Here is a 26,448-nt window from a genome sequence, read left to right as displayed (position 1 = left end):
AATATTCTTCGTCATATGAGGAACTGTCATCTTCTCTTGACGTTATAATTAACGGGTCGACGGTCCGATCGATCAAGTAGTCAAGATCCCACATTTTCTCCTCTTGTTTAATGACATTCTGGACAGCTTTTCACCAGTTCTCTGGTTTCACCTCCTTAATGGATTGATCAAACAGTAGCGTAACGTCTTTCATTTTGAATGTCGTGTTGTGTCTTGCTACAAATCCTTTCACTTGCGTCCATATAAGTTCTATAGGATTTGCTATAGCTAATAGTTCTTTTTTTATCAAATTATCTTCAAACTCAATACTTTTGGTGGTTAATCAGTCAATAATTTCTTGTTTTCTCCAAGATAAAGTTGGAGTCTTCTCTATGCGTCGATAATGATAACTTGCGTTATCTATAACTACTACTGAATCAGCCGGAAGATATTTTATCATATCACCAAAATAGTCTTCAAAAACATCCGAATCCATGTCCTCGTGGTAATGTCCCATATGACACGACTGAAAGGTTAGCAAACATTCTTTTAAAAATCCCTCTTCGCTTCCAATATGGACGATTATTAGTCTTTTCCCTTTACTTGAAGGCACCTTAATACCCGTTGACAGGCCTTCCATAAAAGCTTGGCGAGCACTGGTTATATTTTTGTCTTGCCTTATTTTTGGTACTGTATAACCTTAATTAATCCACGTCTCATCAAGATAAAAGATTTTCTTTTGCTCTGTTCTGTACTGCTTTATACTTCTTAAGTATTTTCATCGCCAGCAAACAATTTCATCGCTTTCCAGTAAAAGTGCTTTATGGTTATGCTTTTCCCAGGAAAATCCATATTTCTCAAAGTGGTCCATAAAAGTTTTTTAGTTATCAACGGAATACTGTCATCCTGGCCAAACTCCATTAAAATCTTATCTAGAGTGGGTATTTCTTTTTTAAAATAAAAAGGGTGAACTTTTCTTCGAATTACACTTTTGGTGTCTTCATCAAGGACTTTTACTGGTCTGCCTTTCATTCACTGATAGTGGATAGTCGTCATTTTATTACTAATCTTATAATACTGTGAACCATATTTACGGCTTAACAGCAAATACTGATGCGTTAAACTAAACAAATATATACTTATGAAGGTCTAAAAATTTTGGGTAAGGCACCATTGCACTTACGACACATGGTTAAGCCGAATCTGAAATAAGGTTGGAATTAGGCAGGGGCACTAATAGAAGGTTATTAACGGTACCTGTTAAACGCAAAACATAACTGTATAATCCACTACATACAATATTTCAAAACCTACACCTATGGTCGACACCGAAATTGAGCCGAACTGGACGGAATTCCCCATTTTATTGCTCTACATCTTTCTGAAATAGACTATATACAGAGTGAGTCGAGATGAGCACACCAAACTCTAGGAGTGAAAATAATGTATAAAAACTCATATGTTCTTATCCGATTTTCATTTGTTTTCAAGTTGTGGAGTAATTAAAAATGTTCATCTAGCTTATATCTGAATTTTAACATTATCAAAGTATGCCATGTTCGAGGCTCAAAGGCATCTGATAATTCTGACGTTTTGATGAGCTGTCAGTGTATAGTGAACAGTAACTGAACGTTTAATTTCGAATTTATGTGATTGTTAGTGTTGCAAAATGCCAGATACTTATTCGAATTTACAATATGTAAATATGGTGTTTGTTTATGGTTTCTGTAATGGAAATGATACAGCTGCTACTGAAGAATATCGTCAACGTTTTCTACACCAAAGATATCTTGATAAAAACGCATTTATTAGAGTTTTTAATAAATTGTGCGAGACTGGTAAGCTTCCCAGTGCTAACATTTCATCTGAACGCGCTACTCGACAAGGTTTGGTAAAAGTAAAAAATATTCTGCATCTAGTAGAAGAAGATGCAGCTACTAGCTCACGGAGAATTGCCACTCAATTGGTAATTCCACAGAAAATGGTGATAAACACACGCCACGAACAGTGCTTATATCCTTATCACGTACAGAGAGTACAGCACCTACAACCAGAGGATTACGCTAACCGTACGTAGTTTTGTCGGTGGATAAATAATAATCATCGTGTTGTATCGAGTATACTCTTCACGGATGAAGCTACATCTACCCGTGATGGCATTAATAATACTCGTAACTATCATGTATGGTCGGACGAAAATCCCCACGCAACAGTCGAAAGCAATTTTCAACATTCGTTTTCTGTAAACGTGTGGTGTGGTATGGTTGACAGTTATTTAATTGGCCCTTTCATTTTAGAGAATCGTCTCACAGGAGACAACTACCTAAATTTTTTACAAAATTAATTACAAGGCCTACTAGAGGATGTTCCTAAAAATATTAGAATGCAGATGTACTATCAGCACGATAGAGCTCCTGCACATGTCGCTCGTCAGGTCAAGCAACATTTGGACGAACATTTTCCAGTGCGTGGGATTGGTCGTGGAGGTCCCATTAATTGACCTGCAACATCTCCAAACCTCACACCACTAGATGTTTGTTTATGGGGCTGGATGAGAAATGAAGTTTGTTTTGAATATTCATGAGATTATAAGATTAATACTGAGATTTCCACAAACTAACGACAAAGTCAAATACACTATTGAGAGTGTGACGTAGACTTTTATAAAAAATTTGCAATTTTTGCCTTAACGGCATTCTCACAATTTTTTCTGGTCTTGTCAAAACGCACTCTTGTATGAATATGATAAGCTCTCCAGTTTTTATTATGCAACGATAAATTTAGAATAAAAATGCATGAAATTATTCTATAAAATTATATTATTCAAAATCAAACATTGATAATGTGATAAAGTTTAAAAAAATAATACTAATTTTTGTAGTTAGTTTTAGCTATACTTCTTAGCATCGTCTCCATTTCTGGACCCATTTCTCTAACCATTTTATTAAAATATCCATCTTGATTTTGTAGAAGTATGTGAGGATGATCAAATTCCACGGCTTCACCTGCATCCATTACCAAAACTTTATCGGAATCCATGACAGTATTTAGTCGGTGAGCAATAGTTATCACAGTACAATTTTTAAATTTCTCACGTATAGTTTTCTGAATAAGGATGTCAGTTCTGAAAATATTATCAAGTATTATTAAAAGGAATAATAATATTAAGTCTATTCAGTTAAATTAATGAAAAAGTATTTTTCGAGTTAATGTTGTGTAATAGTTTATCAAGTTTGGTGTAAGTGCAGACTTTCAAATTTGCATTGATTCTTCAATTTCTTCCAGTTTAGTATGTATAATGCAACTACTTTGGATTCATCTTACAATTTATAATTGTTGTTTGTTTATAGTTACGAGATTGGATTGTTCGATAATTTTTGCACAATGCAATGCACATGTTCCAATTGTCAAGTGTCGTAATAATAGATTTTGTATATATACTGACCCTGGATCAACGTTAGCTGTAGCTTCATCCATCACAAGAATTTTGTTATTTCGAACTATTGCTCTAGCTAAACAAATCAATTGTCTTTGGCCTACACTGAAATTCGAGCCTCCCTCACTAATATTTTGATTCAAATCAGTTATTACAGTCTTTAGCTCTACCTAAAATAGAATCATAGATGTTACTCATTTGAAATATTTAAGGCAATATTTCAATTTTACTCGCGGTCATTTCAATAATGTGCAAACTGGAATGTTGTCTTTTACTCCAGTTGAACCTGCTTCGACAGTTCGACAGCTATAGTCATTGGCACAGGAATAAAATTACATAAGTTTATTCAACTCACAATGCCTAATTAGATTTTGTCGTAGAAGCTGGTAGCTTGGAGAAACTTGATCATTGTGGGGCAGTTGTGTGTCCTCAAGGCGCTAAACTTCAAATCAAATTGTTGGTATACGGTGGATTATTGCCTGCAGTCGGTCAGTATGTTCTTGATGGCCATAATAGAAAGTGAGACAATTTTGCAATCAGAACAACTTTTGAATGAGATGTAGCTTCTTTTCTACTTGAGAAGTACAAAGAGGTGAGAAGTGGATGGATATATGTTAGAAGATTCTTCAGCATGATGATATGCACTTTCGTTTCCGGTCATTCTAGTTTAAGATGGAAACTAGATAAGATAGATTTTTACACTATGGGCAAAGATGTAGTGGAGGTAACAGAATCAGTACATATGGCGATATATTTGATATATTTGGGGATGGAGAGAAATATTTGAACACCTGAAGGATGCTGTAAATATCTCTACACATTAACAAATGTGTGCCATGAGTTTGTGTTTTGAAATAATTGAGCAATCGGAATAATTTCTAGATGTAACAGGATGGAATCATTTTGTTTTAGAATTTTTAGAAATGCTATTTCCACCAGTGTGCAAGGATAATCATATTTATTGTGAATAATGTGTGAGGTATCGACTATAGTAATAGTTTTGGTGCAAAAAGAATAGAAGATAGAGGAGGCGGGGAAGTCAGAGGAAGCTAGGATTGAAGCGAACATATGGATAAAGTATTTATAATCAAGCTGAGAACGTAAATTTTGTCTATAAATTGATAAATAAAGTGATATAATTTTGTCAAAATTTCAAAGTAACTGAATGTTTAAATTATGTTTAGCCCTTTTAAGCAGCTGTCCTTGAGTTCATGGTTATGGTGTTTCTAATTGAATCGAGAGTCAAAAACCAACTCGAGGATATTACACAATATAATGTGCAAAAAAATGGATATCTTCTTTTTATAGCTAACATTTATTTGTTCCATAATTTTTGTTTCCAAGTACTAATGTATCCTCTCAACTAGTGGATATAGAATTGAGAATGCTAGGGATCTTGACACAAAATTTTCTATGCAGAATTGAAGCGAGGGAATTTTTGGTTATAGGTAGTTAGTATCGATAAATGATTTTGTAAAAGGCTGTATTATTTTCTCAGCTATTCAGAGGACTAACTGTTTTCATAAAGATGTTTAAAACTTTTTTGTTATCATTATAAATAATTATATTGATCTATTTGTATTTTGTCACTTCGTGAGCGTAAAAAGTGAAATAAAAATTGAAAACCATTTAAATAAAATCACACAGTTGAATCACTGGATACCTGATAGGAATTAATAGTGGAAATTGGATATACAGAAAATAATAAACAGCAAAATAGTTATTTGTTAGTTCATTCCAATAAACTTACATTTTCCAAGGCTTCCCATAATATCTCGTCGCTGTGCGACTCAAACGGATCTAAATTGTATCTTACAGAAGCGGAAAACAAAATTGGCTCTTGCGGAATGATTGAAATTTTTGATCTCAAATCATCTAATCCGATTTCGGAAGTATCTATATCGTCTATAGAAATTATACCATCTATTGGAGCCAATCGAAACAAAGAAGCAATAAGAGTCGATTTTCCTGCACCAGTACGTCCCACGATACCCATCTAAATATAAAAATAAATAATTAGTACTAGAATATACTAGAATCTATAATATCTATCTTAAAATCCACTAAATTTTGTTGGAAAACTTACCAATCAGGCAAAACTGGTTAAATATATAAATTTTTAGTTTATTACCAACATTTCTATCTATTTACCTTTTCTCTCGATCTTATATCTATATTTACATTCTTCAAAACAGGTTGCAATTCATGAGAATACCGAAGATATACATTTTTAAACATAATGTTCCCGTTACTTGGCCAATCTCTGGGTGGTTTTTTGGTGGCTAATGATTCAAATGGACCTTCCTTCTCCAATTTAGTATATTGAAGTATTCTCTCAACACTTATCATATTTCCTGCTACTTGTGCTGTCATAAAAACTCCATATTGCACCATTCCAGTTAATATTAGGCATTGGGATATCACTAAACCCACACTACCACTTAATGTATCTTCTAAAAAAACACAGAATCTTGAAGTTAGTGAACGTATAAGTCCAAGCATGAAAGAGTTTGAAAGAGTTTCTAGAGCTTCAGCTTTTAAAGAGTTTAAAGAAACAACATACTATTTGCCTGTAACTTATATATCTTACCGCTTTTAAAAATAACGAATTGGAAAGTAACTATGACTAAGAAAGTCCAACTGATAACGTCTAAATAAAATCCAAAAGTTGCACTGCTCACCAAAAATGATAGCCATGTACTAGTATGTTGATCTTGCAGAGTATCAAATTCTTTTATAACCATTTCTTGGGCTTTAGAAGCTCTGATAGTCGTAATGCCGTGCATAGACGCTGATATGTGTGAAAATACTGGAGCTTTTGCTAAGACAAAAATATATTCAATTTTAGAGATTTTACAAATATATGAGTAACATAAAGTGTGACAATTAAGTGATGAGACTGTTTTTTAGATATAATAAGTTTTAATCGAGTAGACTAACATTTCTTGTTGTCTCATTCAAAATAATTCTTTAGATAGCCACGCCTCATAGCAATGCTAGAGTTCGGATAATAGAGGAGCCTTCAGCTGGTTGGTCACAAACATTTGATTATTTCTGTTGTTCGAAAAGGACGTTCCTCTAGATGAGGGTTCAATTTATGGAAGAAAAAAAGGTCAGGACGATACTCTTGAGGTGAGTACGGAAGTTGTGAAACCAGAGGAATGTTTTTATCCACCAAAAACTCAATGCCTTGAACCACCGGAACACCTGGGATCTCGACACAACACTCTCCTTTAGACTGGCTGAAGTTTTGCATAAATTTTTGTTCCACTAAGTATGTTTGAAGCAAAACCTGATAGCACGATAGTACAACGTTGCTCATAATTAATGTCATTCTTTTTTAGAACGTACTTTAAAACAATGAATACATAAACTCTATTGACTCGATCCAGTTCAAACTCGTACTAAGCGTCTATAGTCTATAGCATGTCCACCTGTCGCTCCTTAAGTGCTTCCAGTGCTACCGTATAGAGCACTAAGTTGCGAGTCTCATCACTTTATTTACTAACCTGCTATTAAAGTGTTTCCAGTCATTCACTTCGTAAGTTGCACTATTGTAGTGAAAATTAGTTAATGGCTAAAGAATAATTGCCAAACATTATGGTTACCGTAGGTATATTATGTATGTACTATTAGTTTAAAATATGCGCACAACTTTGTCAAATTTTATATTGCAAACCATACTGAACCGTACTGCGGACTTAGACGAATAGAAAATACTATTTTTTCTATGCAAAATAAACTGATATGGGTTGAATAATACTGAGAGTTGGTACAAGGAATATATTTATATATTTGATGAGGGTCGAAATTTAATCGAAATGTCAAAAGTTAGTTCTATATAGATAATTTCTTAACACTTACCAGCTCCTTCATGTCTTTTCAAAGACTGAGCTGTTGCCATATATATTGTGCGCCAAATATAATAAATAGGTGCAAGTAAAATTACAGGAATTAACATCCATGGTGATACAATGAACACCATTATTAGTATACCAACCATTACTACCAAAATCTGTATGGCATCCATTTGACAACGGGGTAATAGTTCGTCAACGCAACCCATATCTTTTGTAAACCTATTTAGTATTCTTCCTAAAAAAATTGTTGCAAAGAGAAAATTAGTTCCAAAATATTTATTATTTGATTAATCAAGCTCCATAATGTTCTATCGACTGGTTTACGAGTACTATAGACACTATAACAATATGAGCGAGTGAAAGAATCTCTTCTAATGAATATAATTTAAAATCTATGGTAATACACATTATTATAAGCTGTAAAAAATATGGAAGAATCCTTTCCGTAAATTGATACGGGAAATGTAAGTATCTGAAGAGCAAAAAATTTCATAATGAAGTTATGATTTGAGCAAACTATCAGTATTGAATAGAAATAGAATTCTTTACATATAGAGAAACGTATAAAAATATATTTATATTATAATAAATTATTGATATCTCATTTAGACTTCAACGAAAATTCTCAATGCGGATTTCCGGAATACTTCCAATCAACCAAATTAATACAACTCACGCCGACACAGAAGCCGTCCCACACTTCATACATACATACTTCATACTGCTTGGATTGCTTTTTATAGCTCGCCACATATCTTCAATATTCAATCACTATAAACTTCTACCTTACAATTTTGCAATGTTGCTGAACATGGTAGAACCTTCCAAAGTATCTAGTAATAGCTTCATCGGGCTCAAACATTTAGAGATGTAGTTTAATGGTTACCCAATATATACCGCCACTCACCATTTAGTCACCATAGTTTCTTCACCATCCCATTAGTTATGACCGGTGTGGGCGGATGGTATGCTACTGTCTCCTTGTTACAATATTTTTATTATTCAAACTCGGCTTTTACACTGTCATACATGATGTCAGATCCCATTTTCAATCAACCTCATCGAATACATCCGCATCTTGATGATATTGACAATATGTTAGCAACACTTTGAGCAAATCAACAAATCTTTATCTTGATATTGTTTTTTTTTTTGAACCAGAAATTTTATATGAGCAAATAGGAAGGAGAACTATGGCTCTCGAGATTATCTCATACCTCTTATAACTGGTATGGTGGAAGATAAAATTCAAATGTGAATTTTGTCATGAACATGAGGTTGAAAATATGCATTTTCAAATGTTTTTTCTATATCTCTAACGCGAAAGAACACAGACACTCGGGGTCATACTGAAAAAAACAAATTTTATCATCCGTTATCATGCGATCGATAACCTTGGATCACTCTCTTAGTCTTCTGCGATTGACATTCGATGTTGTTGGTGATCTTCCCAAATATTTTCACACAAAGCTTGAGTTGAGATCTGTTCGACAGTTTCGTAATATTATTTACTTTTTTTACTATTATTCAAACCGTTAACAATCTTGATAAAGCACGTTCGTTTCAGTTGACACCTCGACTGGTCTCTAGACGCTTTAAACAAATAAATTCAAAGTGGTAACAAAATCATTGATTCGAAACTGGATTACAACTGAAAGCAGCGGTTAAAGATGAAGTTTCAACCATTTGTAGATCACAACTTCGATTTTTTAAAATTCTTCAATATAAAGGAAAATCCAGAAGAAATAAAAATTGACAATATAAAAACACGATGACAATAACAAATCACTGGCATTGGTTTGTAGAATTACTGCAGTATTACTGGAAACCAAAGCATGGAAGTGGTTTCACAGATTTTCAATTCATCGCTTAGACTTAATTTTCAAATAAATGAAAACTGCCCGAAATTGTGAGTCAGTAGAAATCAATACAAAATCACATCCAACAAAACTTATTTGAAGCATATAACTTATTCTCTTACCTGATGGGTTGATGTCAAAGAATCTTATTGGTGCTTTCAGGATGCAACTAAACATTTTATTATGCAAAACTTTAGAAGCATTCATACATATACGGTAATACAAGAAAGATCTAAAAGTAAGAAATATCACTGATCCAGCTATCAATATTGTGTAAATCCAGATATAGTAATCTCGATCTCCAGCATTGTTGAAATCATCTGTTATAATATTCACTTTACTAGTTGAATTCTCCAAATCTGATAATGCAGTAACAGTTTTATTGAATACTTGATTTGTAAGTACTGCAGCTTCTGATTGTGTATCTAAAATAATTGTGAGTGGTGTAGAAAACATATGAGGGTCACTCGTCCAGTTAGATACGTGTTCAGCATCAGATATTTTCGGTGTCTGATTGGAAGTAGGAAACTTGTATCTTCTTGATTCAATATTGGTCCTTGAAATCATTTTATTTGTGAGTAAATTAAAGAAAAGAACTTTTCACAACTTAAACTTGAGTATTAAAATAAATAGTATTGATAGGCCTATTCATTAACGTGAACTTATTTATTATAGTTGTAAAATACATGTTCAGCATTGATCATATCTGTTAGGGCTCTCAGGGGTGGATCCAGAGGTCTGGTGACAGCCAAGAATTATAAAAAAAGGTTACGAAAACGAAGGGAATATAACTGTGTGATTTAATAAACGAGAATGTATAAATGAAGAAACGAATAAGTAGGTTTAACTCTATGTCTTGATGAATACTCAATAAAGCCTTTCTGTAGCATTCCCATTTTGAACGTTTTTATGACATGAGGACAAAATGAGATAAAAGACTCGACTTTTTGTTTTGAGAGTTAGTTTTTTCTGTAGGCCCTTCTTGAATTGTCACAATTATTTCACTCTTCATACGAAAACAAATAGATGAATTACTATAACTTACTTATAATATTATTTATCAATATGTTAATATTGTTTTGATCTAAGGTTGATTCTTTGATTTTTATTTATTTATTTATTTTTCGTTCGGGATGGTTGACTTAGGGGGTGGGCGATAGACCCCATCGCCCCTCCCTGGATTCGCCCCTGCTATCTGTACGATGCTGTTGAATCAATTAAGGTAAGGCTATAAAATTATATTTACCAGTGTGTTAACCAAAGATCTGATGCATTAGTGATAACTTGAGCCAAAATGAACATGAGACAAGTAAAATTTAAAAAAACTATTCCAGCGCCAGATTTCCAATACTCGAAATACGTTGAATTGGAAATGTCACCTTTTTTTATCAATTCTTCAGATTCCTCTGGATCATCAAGTTGTGCGGAATGCTAATGATAAAAAATAAAATTTGGTATAAATTTTATTATCATATTTAAATTTAAACTAGGAAAACAGAGTTCATAGCTGTTCACACCAAAATATAAGTGAAAATAGATTCTCTAAAAGAAAAATTCTCATTATACACTCAGAAATAAAAAATGAAAACCTAACAAAAGAAGTAGGTAGCGGGTATTATAGTGAACAAATCAGAGATGAAGATATAACAAACAGTAGAGAAAGAACTGATGAGATTTACTTCATATATGAAAAGTTACTAGAGGAGCAAAGCAAAAAGTATAATAAGTTATGAAGGAATGGCATATATTAAAAATATGTGCAAAACATCGAGATAATGATGAAAAATAAGGCAAAAGAAATATGCAGAAGAATAAATCATAAAATAAAAAGAAGAGACAGCTGGACATTCCCGGAATTGTGTGCTCTATATTGATAAATGACCTCTCAATCATATCTACTATTCAACAGTCCGTAATCTTTACATATTTTTATATTTCATGATTCATTATGCATTTCATTTCATCTTGTTCATAATGTAAGGATCACTATTCCTATACATAAATATAGTGAAAAAGCATCGACGAATATCCTCTTTTAAATCTGTACATAATAAAAAAATGAAAGCGATATTTTTTAATAATAGTAATTCGCAAAAAAGCTTGGAGGCGATGAAAGATGAGCATGAGCATGAAGATGAAGATATTTGTAGTTTCTTTTTGATTTCACATTAAGGGCAACATTTTTGAACTTCATTTAAAAGTGGTAAAACACATTCACTTACCGCTAGTGAAATAGAAGATTGAAGGTCAATTTTGTCAGTTCGATAACCAGATTTAATGTCTTTATGTTCAATAATATTCTCTTCCTTCGTCATGTTGTCGTTATTAGAATTATGCTGTAAAGTATCAAGATAATCTTCTGACAAGTCACAGAATTTTCCCACGTGTTCTATTTTGCCCTAAAATTGATTATATTCACTATAACGTGAAATAATTTGAAATAAAAACAAAAATTATTACATTACTAATTATAACAATAAGATCAGCTTGTTTAATGAATTGTAGTTGGTGTGTTACTAAAATCCTTGTTTTTCCAGCTAAGTATTTCAATATACATTCTTCAAATAAATGCCTTCCTACTTTCGTATCTACTGCAGAAAGTGGATCATCTAACAAATATATATCTGCTTCTGTGTAGACGGCTCTGGCTAAATTTACTCTCGCTCTTTGACCACCACTAAGACCTATTCCCTTTTCCCCAACTAAATTTTTGTCGCTATGGGGAAATTGCTCAAAGTCTCTTTCTAAACAACAAGCGTTAATTACTTTACGATATCTAAAATAAATTTTATTTTCATTAAAATAAATTATAGAATAAAACAACTGAAAAACGTTTAATCAAACCAAAAAAATAACCACACTATAATTTATTCTCAAATTTTAATTCTACACTTTGTAGACAAGAGCTTGTAAATAACTGAAAAACAAACACACAAATAACAAAATAAATACACAAATGAAACGTAATCTAATTATACAGTGTACGCACGTAAACTACAGTGAATAACGATATTTCTTTAGTGGATAGTTGTGAAATGAAGCTTCTCAAATAGAAGTAGCGTGCTTACGATTAGGCTAATGGATTCAAAGATTCAAATTGAATAGCAGAACACGTACCCCAAAAGGGAAGAGCCTATTGGAGATGCGACTCAAAAAGGGCATAATACTCGTAAACTGCTTTTGAAGTGGATAAGTTTAGTTCCTGGAAAACTGATCTTAGCATAAAATAGACAGAACTTAAATTTTTAGATAAAACTGCGATATTTAACTCCCATTTCAAAGAATTATCTAAAACAAGCACATTGAAATTTTACAGATTCAACGACGTCAATGATGGTGTTATAATAACACTGTTATTTAATACAAAAGACTGTAACGTAATTTTGTATGAATCATTGAGACACAGAAGATTAGAATCGCACCATAATTAAAAGGTGATTAGTTCCTAGATATGGTAATATAAAGTGTCGGAACATCTGGGCTGATCCAAGGGAAATTAGTATCATCCGCAAAAAGACATATTTTACCACTGATGTGAATATAGGCAATGTCATTGATAAAAAGAAGAAAAAAATAGGGCCTAATACTGAGCCTCGAGTCATTCCACATTCTATTGGCTTGCAATAAGACAACGTTGCATCAACCCTTAGAAGCTGACTTCTGTTGGTAATGTATGATTTTAACCATGCGAGAAGTGTTCCCCTGAAACCGTAGTACTGCAATTCGTTATTCGTAAACTAAAATGTTATGATTTAAACAATCAAATGCCTTAGAAAAATCACAGAGTTGTTGCAATGGAGTGATGAGTGTTTAGGCTAAAGTAAACATTATTTAGGAGGAAGAATATAGCATCATTTGTGTATTTGTTACTTAAAAATCCAAATTGATGGGTAATAAGTATTTTAAATTTAAACAAAAATGATAAAAGCCTTTTTTCACCAATCTTTCAATGGTCTTATATAACGTGGGAAGGAGTGCAGTTGAGCGATAGCTAGATGCTTGATTTTCATCTCTTTCTTTATATTGTGCAATAATTATTGCCGTCTCAAGGCAATTTGAAAAAGTGCCATTTTTAAACAAAATGTTTGTTAAAGCGGTAAGGTGATATAATGTTCATTCCACCAGACTCGAAAACACTTTGAATGTAAGCTTATCGGTATCAGATGAGGATTTCTATTTGATGTTATTAATTGTACTGCGAAGCTTTGCTTAAACCACGACATAAAGAAGAAACTGTGTAAATTCACATCTGCATCAGGGTAATTTTTGGCTACATTCACAAAGTAATTATTGAGGTTATAAGACCGGGCGCTGGATGGAGTTGAGTGTGCAAAATGTGACGACCGCATTCGGTGTATGGTTTTGAACTCAGAAAAGCATGCAGATTATGATTCTGGATATTGCCAAGAGCCATAATGGTCAATTTTTTTTACACCCCACCCCCTTAGACATCTAGTAAATGGACTGAACACATACTTTGATATCATTATAACGATTGTTTTAGTGAGAATATCCAATTGATTTTTGTGATTAAAGATACTTACAGCTAGTCAAGTGAAAAAACAACAGGAAAATCAAAACTAAAAACAATTATTATTGATAAAAAAATTTTTTTAATTCAAAAAAATCAAATTTTTATATATTATAAATGAAAAAATGATAATTATCAATCTTTTTTATTCTGACAATGAATCTCGAACTATATTTTTAGGAATAAGCAATTTTTTGTCGTATATCTTCACACACAATTAACGTTGTTACTTCGAGGTTTTTTAATGCTTTGTAATTGATGCAATGCCCACATTTATTCAAAATAACGATTAATTGTTTCGATCGAGTCAAATGATGTACAGATTGAGCTAAAGCTATATGCTTTGGAGTCTGTTTTTCAGTAATCGTGTAATACACATCATAAAACACTGACAACGCTCGTCGATTATAATTCTGACTTAATTTATTATTCTTTGCACTGAACAATGCTTGCATAAACATTTGCCAAGTATTCGGTAATTGACCTGTTTGTAAAAATTGTTCAATTAAAATTTCATCACAAAAATATCCATCTGGTATCACTTTAGTATTTAATAGTTTTTTTCGGAGTTATTTAGCTACTTGAACAGTGTAGTTTGTTGAATTCACGGTACGCATATATTCAATGACTTCATCCAGTGGTATATTGCCCATAAACAACAATGATGATTTTGATCTGTCACTCGGATATGAAAATAAAACATTTTCACCATACTTATTAATGAGCAGCGATTTCATAACGCGATTTTCTACAATTGCATCTTCTATTTCAGTGAGTTCAGCTAGTCGCTTGGCCAAGAATAACACTTCAAAAGAGTGGGATGTTAATTGATGTTTCAGTTCATCAATCAGCTTTTCAAATGCCTCTATAAGTATGTCATGTGGTATTTTAATTGAAGGTCTGCCTGCTGGATTGTCAGAATTTCTTGGTAGTAGCAGATAATCACGATAACAATGTTTATGATACCTCACTTCCATTGCAAATAAATCAGCTGGTTGTTCGCAAGTGTGATGAATTTTAAATTATTCTGGCGTTCTGAATTAAGGAGAAATCGAGTCCAAAAATTCCTTGACATACATATAAAGCGTGTAAAAATGATAACTAATGCTACAGAGATTTTAAGATTGTTCACTCTATGATTTAGTCATTAAATTTATAATTTTAACTGAATTGTTAAATGCTGACCTTAAGTTTTTTTCTAACTTTGTTATAATGATGACTAGTTATGATGTGAATGGTATTTAGCAATTATATCTATATTATAGTAGATCAGACCTTTCGTTATCGTACGGCTTTCCAAATAAAATGTTATTCCTGATATTCGATACAAATAACCAAGGCTCCTGAGAAGCATACGCCGTTTTTCCAGATACACTTATTTCTCCTTTAGACGGTGATAGTTCTTTTAATAATAACTGCAAAAGACTACTTTTACCAGAGCCCAAATTACCAATAACGCAGCATAAAGTTCCTGGTTTGATATGTAAATCGACGTTAATTAATGTGGGAACAATGTTCTTGGGATTCCAATTTGCTGTTACGGATTTCAATTTTATTTCACCTAACTGCTGAGTATCTGTTTCCTTGTTTGTTATCGCTTGTTCAGTATTCTCATCTAATGTTAAAAATTCTTCTAACCTGAAAATTTTTATCAAATTACCTACTTCAAAAAATTATGTTATTAATTTGTTATGTACCAACACATAAGAATAGATTCTATTTTGTACTGACTACGTTAAATTTCCCAATTAAGAAAAGTTAGATTTTGATGATACACTACTCGATAGGTATAAAATATAAAGACAGCATACGTCTCGACTTAAAGAACATTATCATTAAGTACTTCTGCTTTTTTATCCTCCTGGCGTCCGATATTAGCATTGAAGTCAGCCGTAGTTTTACCATATCATTTAAAGCCAATTCATTGTTTATAATTTGGAAGGTATCTTACCTTTTCAAAGAAACTTTGGCTTCAGAATAGGATGATAAAGCATTCGGAAATGATATTGCCATGATAGCTTGGATGCTGTTGAAAAGTTGAGCCGAGGAGAATGCAACGTTGCTCGTTAATCTTTGACCAATCGAAACGAATGTAATGAGTGTTACATAAAGAACTAATCGCTCAGTAAATACACTCATTGCTGATAGGATTCCATAACAATACGCAGTTTTAGATATAACGTCTACTTCTAGCCTGAAGATAAAAACTACCATGAAGTAATTGAATCATGTTAAAGTTTATGGCAAATGTTTGTTTGTACTAGGACTACTATTTGTTTGGGTAACTAGGAATGAGGGATATGCAAGAATATGGCAATCCAGCCAGACAGGTTTTGAAAAAATAAGCTGCAGTCCGCAATTTTGTACCATAGTGGGACCACTAGCAGCTGTTTAGACACCAGTGGAAAAATACTAGCTTTTGAGAATCTGACTCAGTCAAAATTAGCAAAATCTCGAGTAGGGAGAGCTTTAGCAAGTGGATGCAAGGTAGTTTTTAGACTAATAAGTAACAATTCATTTCTTCTAGATACTGCACAAAACACGTCACAATTGAAGAGAAAAGAGTAATGTGCATGGCACTATTCTCGGCAAAAGATAAGGGTTGTCAAACCCTTGGAAAGCATGAAGGAAACCAAACACTAAGACATCAAAGACAGGGCTCTCCCCATCGTTCTTTGAGTGGTGCATTCTAGAAGAGCGGCTTTGAACTATGTGTATATTGAAGATGGAATCATCTAACCTAACAGAGTGATACGTTATAAAATTCTTTTGAAAAACAAAATTCATAAATTAAAAACGATCGTAATCATAATTGATCATTCTAAGCCAGTCTACATTGACTGGCATGTATATGTGCAACCGGGGCCATGAGATGATGTCCAACAGCTGCATTAGAAGTGATTCTGGATCCTCCGTCTCTTCATATAGTAGTGGAAAGCGAGGCAGAAAAATATCACTCAGAATGTTAAGAGAAGGAATCAACAATCACAAACCGTCCTTAAATAATGGGAACATATCTCAGGACATACCGAAGAAGTTTAGCTTTGAGAAAAAATTTACTTCAAGACATTAAAACGTTAAAAGTTGTAGAAGCAAATAATATCAAAACACCATACGAAAAATGAACAGAAACTCCATCAAATAATATACGGATAGCTCCAAAACATTAGATAGAACTGGAATAGGAGTGAAAGGGTCTGGAATCAAATACTCTAAAAGCTTTGGCAACACACCAAGCATTTTTCAAGCAAAAATATATGAACTAAAAAATGTGTCCAGTTCAATCTAGAATGGAATTATTGCAAACAGAAAACCATCTTGTCCGATAGCCAAGCACCCATTAGAGCTCTAAGCTCCATTGTCAAAAAATTCAACTGGTGTGGGAAAGCCCGAACAAGCTAAATGAGCGAGATAAGAAGAATCAAGTAACCCTTCAATGAGTCCCAGGATACACTGGAGTGGAGAGAACTAGCTGACGGACTCGCTAAAGTAAAGGGGGACAAACTCTTCATAAGTTACAGGGGGTTGAGAAATGCAAAGACATTCCTGGAAAGCTATAAACCCAGAAGATATGTTGATTGTATCAAATTAGGCAAGAGCAACCTACGAACACCACCAGGAGTCTTGTCGGGGCTCTATCGCCTTAAAGGACATCTGAAGGTCTAACAGAGAATTCAACCTGCAGATTTTGTTTCGCAGAGAACGAAACCTCCATCCACGTTCTCTCGAAATGTGAGACACTAGGGAACTCCAGACCACTATGCATGGGAGCGTATTAAATAGAAGATTAAGATCTCTGGCAGCTACAGACATCCCACAATCTGAGCTTTTTAAGAGGAGTAAGTGAGCAAGGAAAGGGGACACAATAGATCCTTTAGGTCGTGGTGTACATGACACCCTAATACAAACATACATAAATTTCTATAGTGAACATATACTTTAAACATAATAAATTTCTTACTGTCTTGAGAGCTTGACGACTTTCTCAAATGGTTTTTCCCAGGAGTACATCTTAATTACTTGGATTCCCGATGTTATTTCATTCATAAGTTTCACTCTTTTATCAGTTCTTACTGCAATCTTATATCTAAGTTTCCCTTGCCATCTGGAAATGGTACCTTGAAATACGTTAATTATAGCAATGTGAAATTATTTTTGTAGTATTTGTAAGAAAAAAGAACAGAGTGGAAAAATTTGTAACAAAATAAAATCGGAAATCGTATTGAATACTATGTATGTTATTAAAATAACATAAGTTGGAACAGTATTTTTAATATAAAAACTAACTACCACGAGGGCAAACTTATGAAAGAGTAGTAAAATGAAGACTTGGTATCAACTAGAGCGAAGGATTCGTTGCTTAGAGTAGGAAAATTGAGACCACGAAATTGAATCAATTCCTAGATTGAATATGGGATCCAAAACACCGAGAAATACCAAATTTCTGATATAGTTCATCTGTGAAACTAATACGTTTGGATGTGTTCAGAGCAATTTTAACAAAAAAACGTCAGAAGCAGTAAAGACACAAAACTATTAGTGATGCTTGATTTATTGAATGTATTTGAAAGAAAAAGTCTTTGATCCGAAATTAAGTAAATACAATTATTTAGAAATGTAACAAGTATCATCCATACATACCCAGGTTTGTTCAAAAATTAATATAAATAGGTTATGGTACACAGTTTGAATTGATGATAATAATTTAAGTTATTTGACAATAATTTTCAATTGTGCTCAGTTTTTTTCACAATAAAGGTCAATATTCTTAAAAATAAAGGTAACCTCTTGAGTAGAAACTCATACTTTTAAACAAAGCCTATATGCAGCTCTAAAAACTTCGGGATTCAGGATTCAGACCATGCAGAACTTTTTATGAAGGATGATTTTTTCATAAAACTAAGAATAAACAAATTCTCATATGGTTCTATAATTGGACATTTTATATATCCTTTACAAAGGTCCAAATTATACACATTATTCATTGAAAGAGATCGTATTTTTTTAATAAAATACATAAACGAAGTTTCAATTAAAGGAGGCCAAATCTTATATATAAAATTCTCGCACAATTTTAGTTACCATACTTCTCCGAAACGGCTTGACCGATTTTTATCAAATTTTATATGCATATTCAGTAGGTCTGAGAATAGGTTACTATCTATTTTTCATACCCCTAATTGATTAGGGTTGTCCACCCCTAACATTCTGAAAACAACTCTTATATATAGCGGTGATGGAAAAGTTACTATAGATGAAACTGGATGCGTAAAATTACCGACCGATTTCTGCACAATCATTGGTTCGCAAGATGCTCTCATTGAACAAATATTTCCCGATGTACACACACAGTACATAAATCATGAATGGCTTGCAGAAAGAGGAATTTTAGCGGCAAAAAATATGGACGTTGACGATTTAAACCTGAAGATACAACAGTGGTTGCCAGGGAACTTGGTATTATACAAATCTATTGATACAATTTGCGATGCCAGCGAAGCTGTAAATTGGATTTGCCAGGCATGTCACCATCTAATTTACAATTGAAGGTTGAATCTCCGATTATTTTGCTTCGTAATTTGAACCCACCACGGCTGTCCAACGGTAGGCGATTAGTCAATCAAAAATTGATGAAAAACGTTATCGAAGCCAGCATTTTAAATGGCAAGTTCCGAGGTGAAAATATACTAATACCACGAATCTCTATTATACCTAAAGATGTGCCAATTCAATTTAAACGTATTCAGTTTCCGAGTTTCCAATTAGATTGGCATTTGCAATTACTATCAATAAGTCCCAAGCCCAAACGATGTCTGTTTGCGGCTTAGATTTGAGCACACCATGTTTTTCACACGGACAATTATACGTGGCTTGTTCTCGAGTGGGTAAACCATCCAGTTTTTTTTGTGTTAGCTAAAGATGGGCTAACAAAAAATATTGTTCACGTTATAGCATTAAGAGATTGATATTGTTTGTTAGTGTTCCTGTCGTAATTAATTAATTTTCAATCAGAAAAGTCCTAAAATCAAAACAATTTAGCAACAAGAATATATGAATGAGATAATGAATGTTGCAAAGATAGAGATGATTTGGCATTGGCAACTGCACAAGAGATGAAAATTTTCAAGTTTCCATCTTGTAGCTTAAGAGAATTTTGTTATGGGAGAGACTGAAATTTCTTGATTCAAATATATTCACAAATAGTGTTTACCTGGCAAAGGAAGAGATATCAAAGTTACGAATAACATTCCAGTCAAAGCTGCGACAGCTCCAACATACTGATAAAGAATAACAAGTCCTACTAAAGTATTTATGGGCATTATCCAAAGATAATGTAAATTTGCTGCTGCCGAGTCAAATCTTTGGACATCGTTGGAAAGCAAATTCACTACATGCCCAGCGGGAGTATCTCCAAGCGATTTGTGACTAAGTTTCAGAAGCTGAAAACAAAATAGACATATGGAAACAGTTATTTTCATTCAATTTTCCATAAAATGTGTCACTTAATTAATTTGGAAAATAATCTAAACATATCAATTTCATGAAAATAAATCCTTGTCTTTTTACTCACTTTTCTATAAATTAATGAGCTCATTGCAATCCGTACTCTCATACCAAGTCTTTGTGCCCAAAAAAAAGAATTATGCGTTGTAATGAGATTGATAAATGATATCAAAATTAGAGTAGATCCCCAAATCCATCCTAAATAGTCTTGATCTTTTGTATCGAAAAATGAGATAAATTCAGCTAGTATTAATGGTTGTATCATCCTGTAAAAAAACAAACGAAATGACCTGAATTTGTGGAATTGCCTATTTCAGAATGGAGGAAGAGTATCACCCAAAATCAATATAATATACAGTGAGTTATAGCTAATGAACAATAACAATAACATTACGAAAATAAATTATTAAATAAATATATACTCAAGTAATATCATAGAACAGATAAGAACATATAGGAAAGAGGTAATAAAGTAGTGATTAGGAATCCCCTCACAACAGTTTACAGTTACACTAGTCACATAACTACTAATAACAGGCCCTGAACATTTTTCATCAATTAAGAAAATAATTAAAATAATATACCTGATAACAACACATTGTGTAAATATTCCAATACCAGGAAATAAATACGTCTTCCAAAATGTTTTAAACACGGCCTTTTTTAAGCTAGGTTTCTTATTATTACGTTTCCTAACAATTTCTATTTCTTCTTCCCAGTTTCTAAAAGATAAAAATATTAGATATGATAGATATTAACTTTTCCATTCTCAATTCATTATATTTTTTTATTAATGGCTAAGTTGCTGCTTGTTTTCGACCATTGTTTAAGAAACTGTATCGGGTATTTGAAAAAAAATTCCACGTTCCATAATAAAATTCTAAAACTCATTAACATTACCACAACTTCTTTGATTTGATGCTAAAAAATTCAAGAACCTTTTAATAAAATCCTTGTGGATAGTAGTCGCAGTGATTTTTCTAATATCAGAGAAATCACAATTAGAAAAACAACTGAATTGAATAATAAATGCTATTTTTGAAATCAAAGGAGATATAAACTTGAATGATCATATATAAACATTATGAAACCAGAATCAGATGGTGAGAAGGAAAAAATAACAAAGAATCTTTGAATAATGAAGAAGAATATAGAAGAAATGATCAATCAGTAAATGTAGACCAACATAATAAGTCACAAGACAATAATAAAACTGTTTAAATCTTTCTCGTTACTAATGTTTAGCATTCCTGCACAATTTATTTTAATTAGTAAAAGGAAAATATATCCTCATGATCACGTATCTTTTGATCTGTATCAACAAATAAGGATGTGATGAGGATATTAAAAAAGAAATAAGAAAGAAGGCATTACCGGAATCAATGATTGTAGTAGAGTCTCCATATGCAAATATATTTGCACAGATTTCAAGGCATAGATAGTAGGAGTAGGAGCTGATGAACTTACTAAAAATATTATTTTGAAAAATATATTCACATTGATATCATATATAGCAGAATAAATGAAATTTGAACGAAACAACAATATACATACCTTTGAAGTGAGTTAGTTAGTGGACTTGACAAGTCGGAGGGGACAGTATTATATATGTCCTGTAATTCTATTTGATGTTTGTATCCGTATTTAAGGAATGGCAGAAACCAGCTGAAATATATTAAAATGTAGATAACAGAATGAAAATATCCTTTGTGTGGAATTACGAGAGATCAATCCAATCAAACAATCAATCAAGACACGCAGTAGTTTCTGGCCTAATTGTAAGCATGAGAGAGTTGCCGCACATGAGAGAAATAGGCAGTTGTGTGCTTCGTTCAAGTGAAGCGGCAGCAGAAAAGGTGATGCTCACGGTCACATGGACTGTAAAACATATTGCAACCTACACAAGTCCATCAACGATCTAGGCTACTTATGCAAGGAGTGATTTTGCCCCACTGCACCATGTATCCACACCTCTTTTGGGGCTCACAAATTATTCTGGTCAAATTTAAATGGAAACAGCTTTTGAGCATCCGCTCTACAGCTTGAGCTTGTCGCCCTGTTTTGGACTTGTACGATAATCTAAAGAGCATAATAGAAGACTGGCTCTTGATACAGCCTCGTGAATCAGTGATATATCTGTGCTTAGGCTACTGGTGATTTTTTTAAACGAAGATTCCAATTATATCCACCTTTTTATTTGAACACACACTCGTATTTCATTTCGTTATAGTTACTCACCAAAAAAAAAGTCGGGAAAGTATGTTTGCATTTTCCTCTGGGGACACCTTAACATATCGTTTGGAAAAATCCATATCACTACCAATTTTCCTTATGTTTATGTAATACTCTTAGAAAATTATTGAAAATTCTGTGTTATCGTTAATAATCTACTACTGCATCGTCATATCTGTAAACTATAGGTAACATATTTTTATTAACTAACAAAAATTAGTTCCAAAGTCAGAGATTTTATTCGTGTTATGAAATTCAGGGAATTCCAATTAAAACAACATCATAGGTTCTAGTTTCCGTCTTGTATACAAATGAGAAAATAATACAATGAAAATAATACAATTACTCAAATACACAGATATTGCATCATATTAAGTAACTCTGTTAGGCAGTAATCTAGGACCGTAACAAAAGCTCCAAAAAAATGGGATCAATCCGAATTTGATATAATATACAGGGGTTATCAATTGAAATATGGTATTTTTGCTTTGTTACAGTTATGCAACACTATTTATACTTCGAGATAATATGATAGTTTTTGATATTTCTTAAAACAACCGAGCATACGAAAGTTGGTGTATAATGATTTTTTGTTGAATAAAAACGAGACAAATAGACTTGTAATACAATTTTTATAGTCTATATTTAAGCATTCGAAAGAACAGCATGACATCTGTTTAAGTCAAAGCTATTTGTACTGAATTTTTGAGCATTATCTAAATAACGATAATGTAGATACTTAACATTGTGATGAGAAAAATTAATTGTTCCAAATCTCCCCATAATAAGGTAATCTTACAATAAATAATTGTAGTTTTGAATTCGTTTACTTATATTTAACAAAGAAGAATTAACACAATAAAACATAAAACAATTTTTTATAATCATCATTTTGTTCCAAAAAAATATTTAAAATCGTGATGCAGGTGCTTAAAATATCTGTAAATAACGCTCAACGCCTACAAAAAGGTACAAAAACATAAACATAGAAGCCCAGAACCACAATTGTAAAACATCAGAGGTTTATTTTGTCGCTTTGTTAGCTCGACCGTTATATATATTAACTAAATAATTTAATTATCAAACTAGAATAAATCGTTGACCTCTATGAGATGCACAGATAAGCTAACTTGTTTACATATTACTTCAATAATAATCAATCAGATCCGATCATTTTTTAATTTCCTTCAGAAAACAAAATTGCTAACATTCGATTAATAAATACATGGTCTTGTTAAAAAATAATACTAATATTTTGCATAGCTTTCATTTATTGAAACTAGTATTATTTCCGACTTTACTATTATAATTTTTCAAGTATTTTATTATTGCCGTACCAATTTGAAAAACGTGTTATTTTCATGACAATATCCGCTAACCAAGTAAGAGTTATCATACCAATAAAACATACCTACCTAACTTCCGAGTTGAGCCACAAATTGTAATTTCCAAAGACTCTCAATGGAACAGGGTATTTTGGATATAGGCCGTTATATATTACAAAGGCTGTTTTTTCGATAGGTCTTAAATAATACACACATTGAAATAATTATTAAAAACATTTATATTGAGATATTTTTTGCAAAGTAACTATTCGGCATAACGACCAGATTCTCTTCTTCGGTATCGAAGCGTTGGCCACCTAACGACGCGAGCATTTCTCAAAAGGGTGAAAGTGACTGGGTTCTAGATCAGGACCGTAAGATCAAATACTTCCCACTTGGATTTTTGCATAAGTTCTTTTGTCACATGACACTATGCATTTGAGCATTGCCATGGATCCAAACCACGCCTTTTGTCTCAAAATACCATTACCATTGTTTTCCATGTAAGAGCTATCATATCAATAAAACCAAACATAACATTTATACCTATTTAGCCTCCGAGCTGAACCACAAATTGTAATTTCTGAAGGCGTTCAATGGAAGAGTCATTTTGAATATATGCCATTATAGATTACGAAGGCTGTTTTTCCGATAGGTCATAAATAACAAACATATTGAAATAATTTTAATAATGGAAACATTTATATTGAGATAATTTTTTTACAAATTAACCATTCGGCATAACGACCAGATTACCTATATCCTGCTTTTCAGTGTCCCCAGCTACAGTATCATCAATCTCTTCTTCGGTATCGAAGCGTTGTCCACCTGACGACGCCTACATTTCTCAAAAGGGTGAAAGTGACTGGGTGCTATACTCAGGACATCAAGATCAAAGAATTCCCACTTGAACTTTTAGGATAAATTGTTATGCCACATGGTACTATGGAGTAGTGCATTGTCATGGATCAAAACCACACCTTTTGTCTCAAAATACCGTTACCATTTTTTGCCTCTTATTCCAACTGTTTGATTTTTTTTGGTTTGGTAGGGACCCATTGCTTTATTCTTTGATTATTCAAGTCTCATCTCCAATAACAACAAACTTCAGAAAAATGTTTCCTTCTTTTTGTACTATGTGAGAATTACTAGGACTTGAGCCGTTCGCAACCAACATTGTAATAACGATTCTTATATTTGACCACCTTCCTCATGGACGACAAATTTCCTACATCAGTTCCTACATCACCGTAACTTAGCCCCCCTTCACTGTTTAATACTAAAATTGTTCCACACATTCCAGAAAAAATCTACTCTCCATTAGTAAATATTACATCCACGTCACTACGTAATTTATTTTTAGAAACAAACAATTTGTTTGTACATATTCAAATATATAATTATATATCTTTTTCCTTTCACTTTTTGCCATTTTTTTATATTCAATTTATTTCGAGTATAATTTGTTGAATCACTTGTTTTACTTATATATTTTTGATTTGACAGCACAATTTTGGCTTTTTTCAAAATGTTATTCGAGATTCACAACATTGATATTGAATATTACTATTTGGATATCAAAACACATGTTGCCACTGCTTATATTACTACAATTTTTCGTTTACAATTATTAAAAGTCTTGAATTATTTTTTTATACGGAAATGATGGGTGTAATTGAGAATATAAATAATTCATAAGACAAAAATTCATTAGACAATTGACAAAAAATATTTCATAAAAAACAAACCATATAGTTTGTAGCATTCTTGCAATATATTAGTAGGAAAAATACATACGTGTTTAATACGTTTTTAGTCAATTTTATTCAAAACGGCTTTCCGTTCACGCGATTTTTATGTCAGTAATATAATAAAATTGTATAAAACAAACTGGGGTAGTGTATACGACACTTGCGGTTGATAAAAGCACGAAACAATATACAATATATCATATGTATATCTTTGAACTCGTATTATCATAATATGTAAATAAATTATCGCATTTACAGGGGCGTCGTGTGCTTATTGTTAATGAGGATTGTAATAAAAACGTAGTACTTCATGTGAAAAAAGAGTTAAGCTGATAAGTTTTTGATATAATAATGAAAAATTTTCCTATCAAATTGAATTTTATTTGTTAACGTAGCCTCTCTATTTTGTTCTATCATCTTCTTATTTGAGCTAAACATATTTGCATTGCATATTTTTGTCTACTAATTGATGTATGTTACTGGGTATTAGACTTGAAAATAAAGTGTAAGTAAATACAATTCTAAACCAGACAATTTTGCCATTGCAGCCAGAGATTCTTATGGTGTCTTGGTAAAATAGTTATAAATTACTAGTTTTATCTGCACCTATGACCTTTTTCTCGAAATTTCCTTGTTCAGAAGATTCAAATGATCTATATAGCTATTTTAAATTCTCCAGAAATATCTAGATAGTTATAAATTTTCCTATGGGAAGTTTGGGGCCACTACCTTATATAAATACTATTCGCTTGTGGTGTGTAATTTTTGCTTACCATTTTCAAGACGAGACTTTCAAATCTACTATAGAAAAATAGAGCAGATGCCTTTGACCGTTGGTTTTGTAGAATATTGTACATCATTCAAAGTAGAGTTTAGAGAATCAGGTACTGCTGGTACATATAGCACCAACATACATTGACATAATCTATTATTTTGCATTTTTTGTTTGGTTTCAGCAGAAGTGTGAATTG

The 26,448-nt window shown here is 32.6% G+C and overlaps 1 protein-coding gene across 2 annotated transcripts; it reads right to left on the bottom strand.

The window, feature by feature from the left end:
• Positions 1 to 2,780: 2,780 nt before the first annotated feature.
• LOC130450587 (ATP-binding cassette subfamily C member 4-like) lies at positions 2,781 to 25,696 on the bottom strand. Of its 2 annotated transcripts, XM_056789050.1 has the most exons (19): positions 25,524 to 25,696; positions 22,408 to 22,583; positions 21,724 to 21,834; positions 20,754 to 20,891; positions 20,237 to 20,435; positions 19,877 to 20,105; positions 17,627 to 17,783; positions 15,617 to 15,859; positions 14,941 to 15,303; positions 11,595 to 11,910; positions 11,357 to 11,533; positions 10,381 to 10,565; positions 9,257 to 9,690; positions 7,280 to 7,510; positions 6,006 to 6,236; positions 5,567 to 5,868; positions 5,166 to 5,411; positions 3,425 to 3,585; positions 2,781 to 3,103 (listed from the first exon to the last, which is right to left on the bottom strand). In XM_056789050.1, the coding sequence occupies exons 2-19, from the start codon at positions 22,479 to 22,481 to the stop codon at positions 2,848 to 2,850; spliced, it is 4,053 nt and encodes a 1,350-aa protein (XP_056645028.1). In that variant the 5' UTR covers positions 22,482 to 22,583; positions 25,524 to 25,696; the 3' UTR covers positions 2,781 to 2,847. The 2 variants fall into 2 exon arrangements, with proteins under 2 accessions (XP_056645028.1, XP_056645029.1); XM_056789051.1 differs by lacking the exon at positions 3,425 to 3,585.
• Positions 25,697 to 26,448: the final 752 nt, after the last annotated feature.

This window comes from Diorhabda sublineata, chromosome X (assembly GCF_026230105.1).
Source record: "Diorhabda sublineata isolate icDioSubl1.1 chromosome X, icDioSubl1.1, whole genome shotgun sequence".
In the NCBI taxonomy this organism is placed as follows: Eukaryota; Metazoa; Arthropoda; class Insecta; order Coleoptera; family Chrysomelidae; genus Diorhabda; species Diorhabda sublineata.
The sequence above is the reverse complement of the archived record's forward strand: the minus strand, read 5'-3'. Positions and strand labels throughout refer to the sequence as shown.

Excerpts from the sequence above, each read along its gene's own strand:
- LOC130450587 (XM_056789050.1), bottom strand. The coding sequence starts at position 22,481 with ATGGATTTTTCCAAACGATATGTTAAGGTGTCCCCAGAGGAAAATGCA. Across the intron at positions 15,860-17,626 it reads GTCGTCAAGCTCTCAAGACA|GCTAGAAGTAGACGTTATAT; the intron begins GTAAGAAATTTA and ends TTTTATCTTCAG. Across the intron at positions 11,534-11,594 it reads TTATTGTTATAATTAGTAAT|GGCAAAATAGAACACGTGGG; the intron begins GTAATAATTTTT and ends AATCAATTTTAG.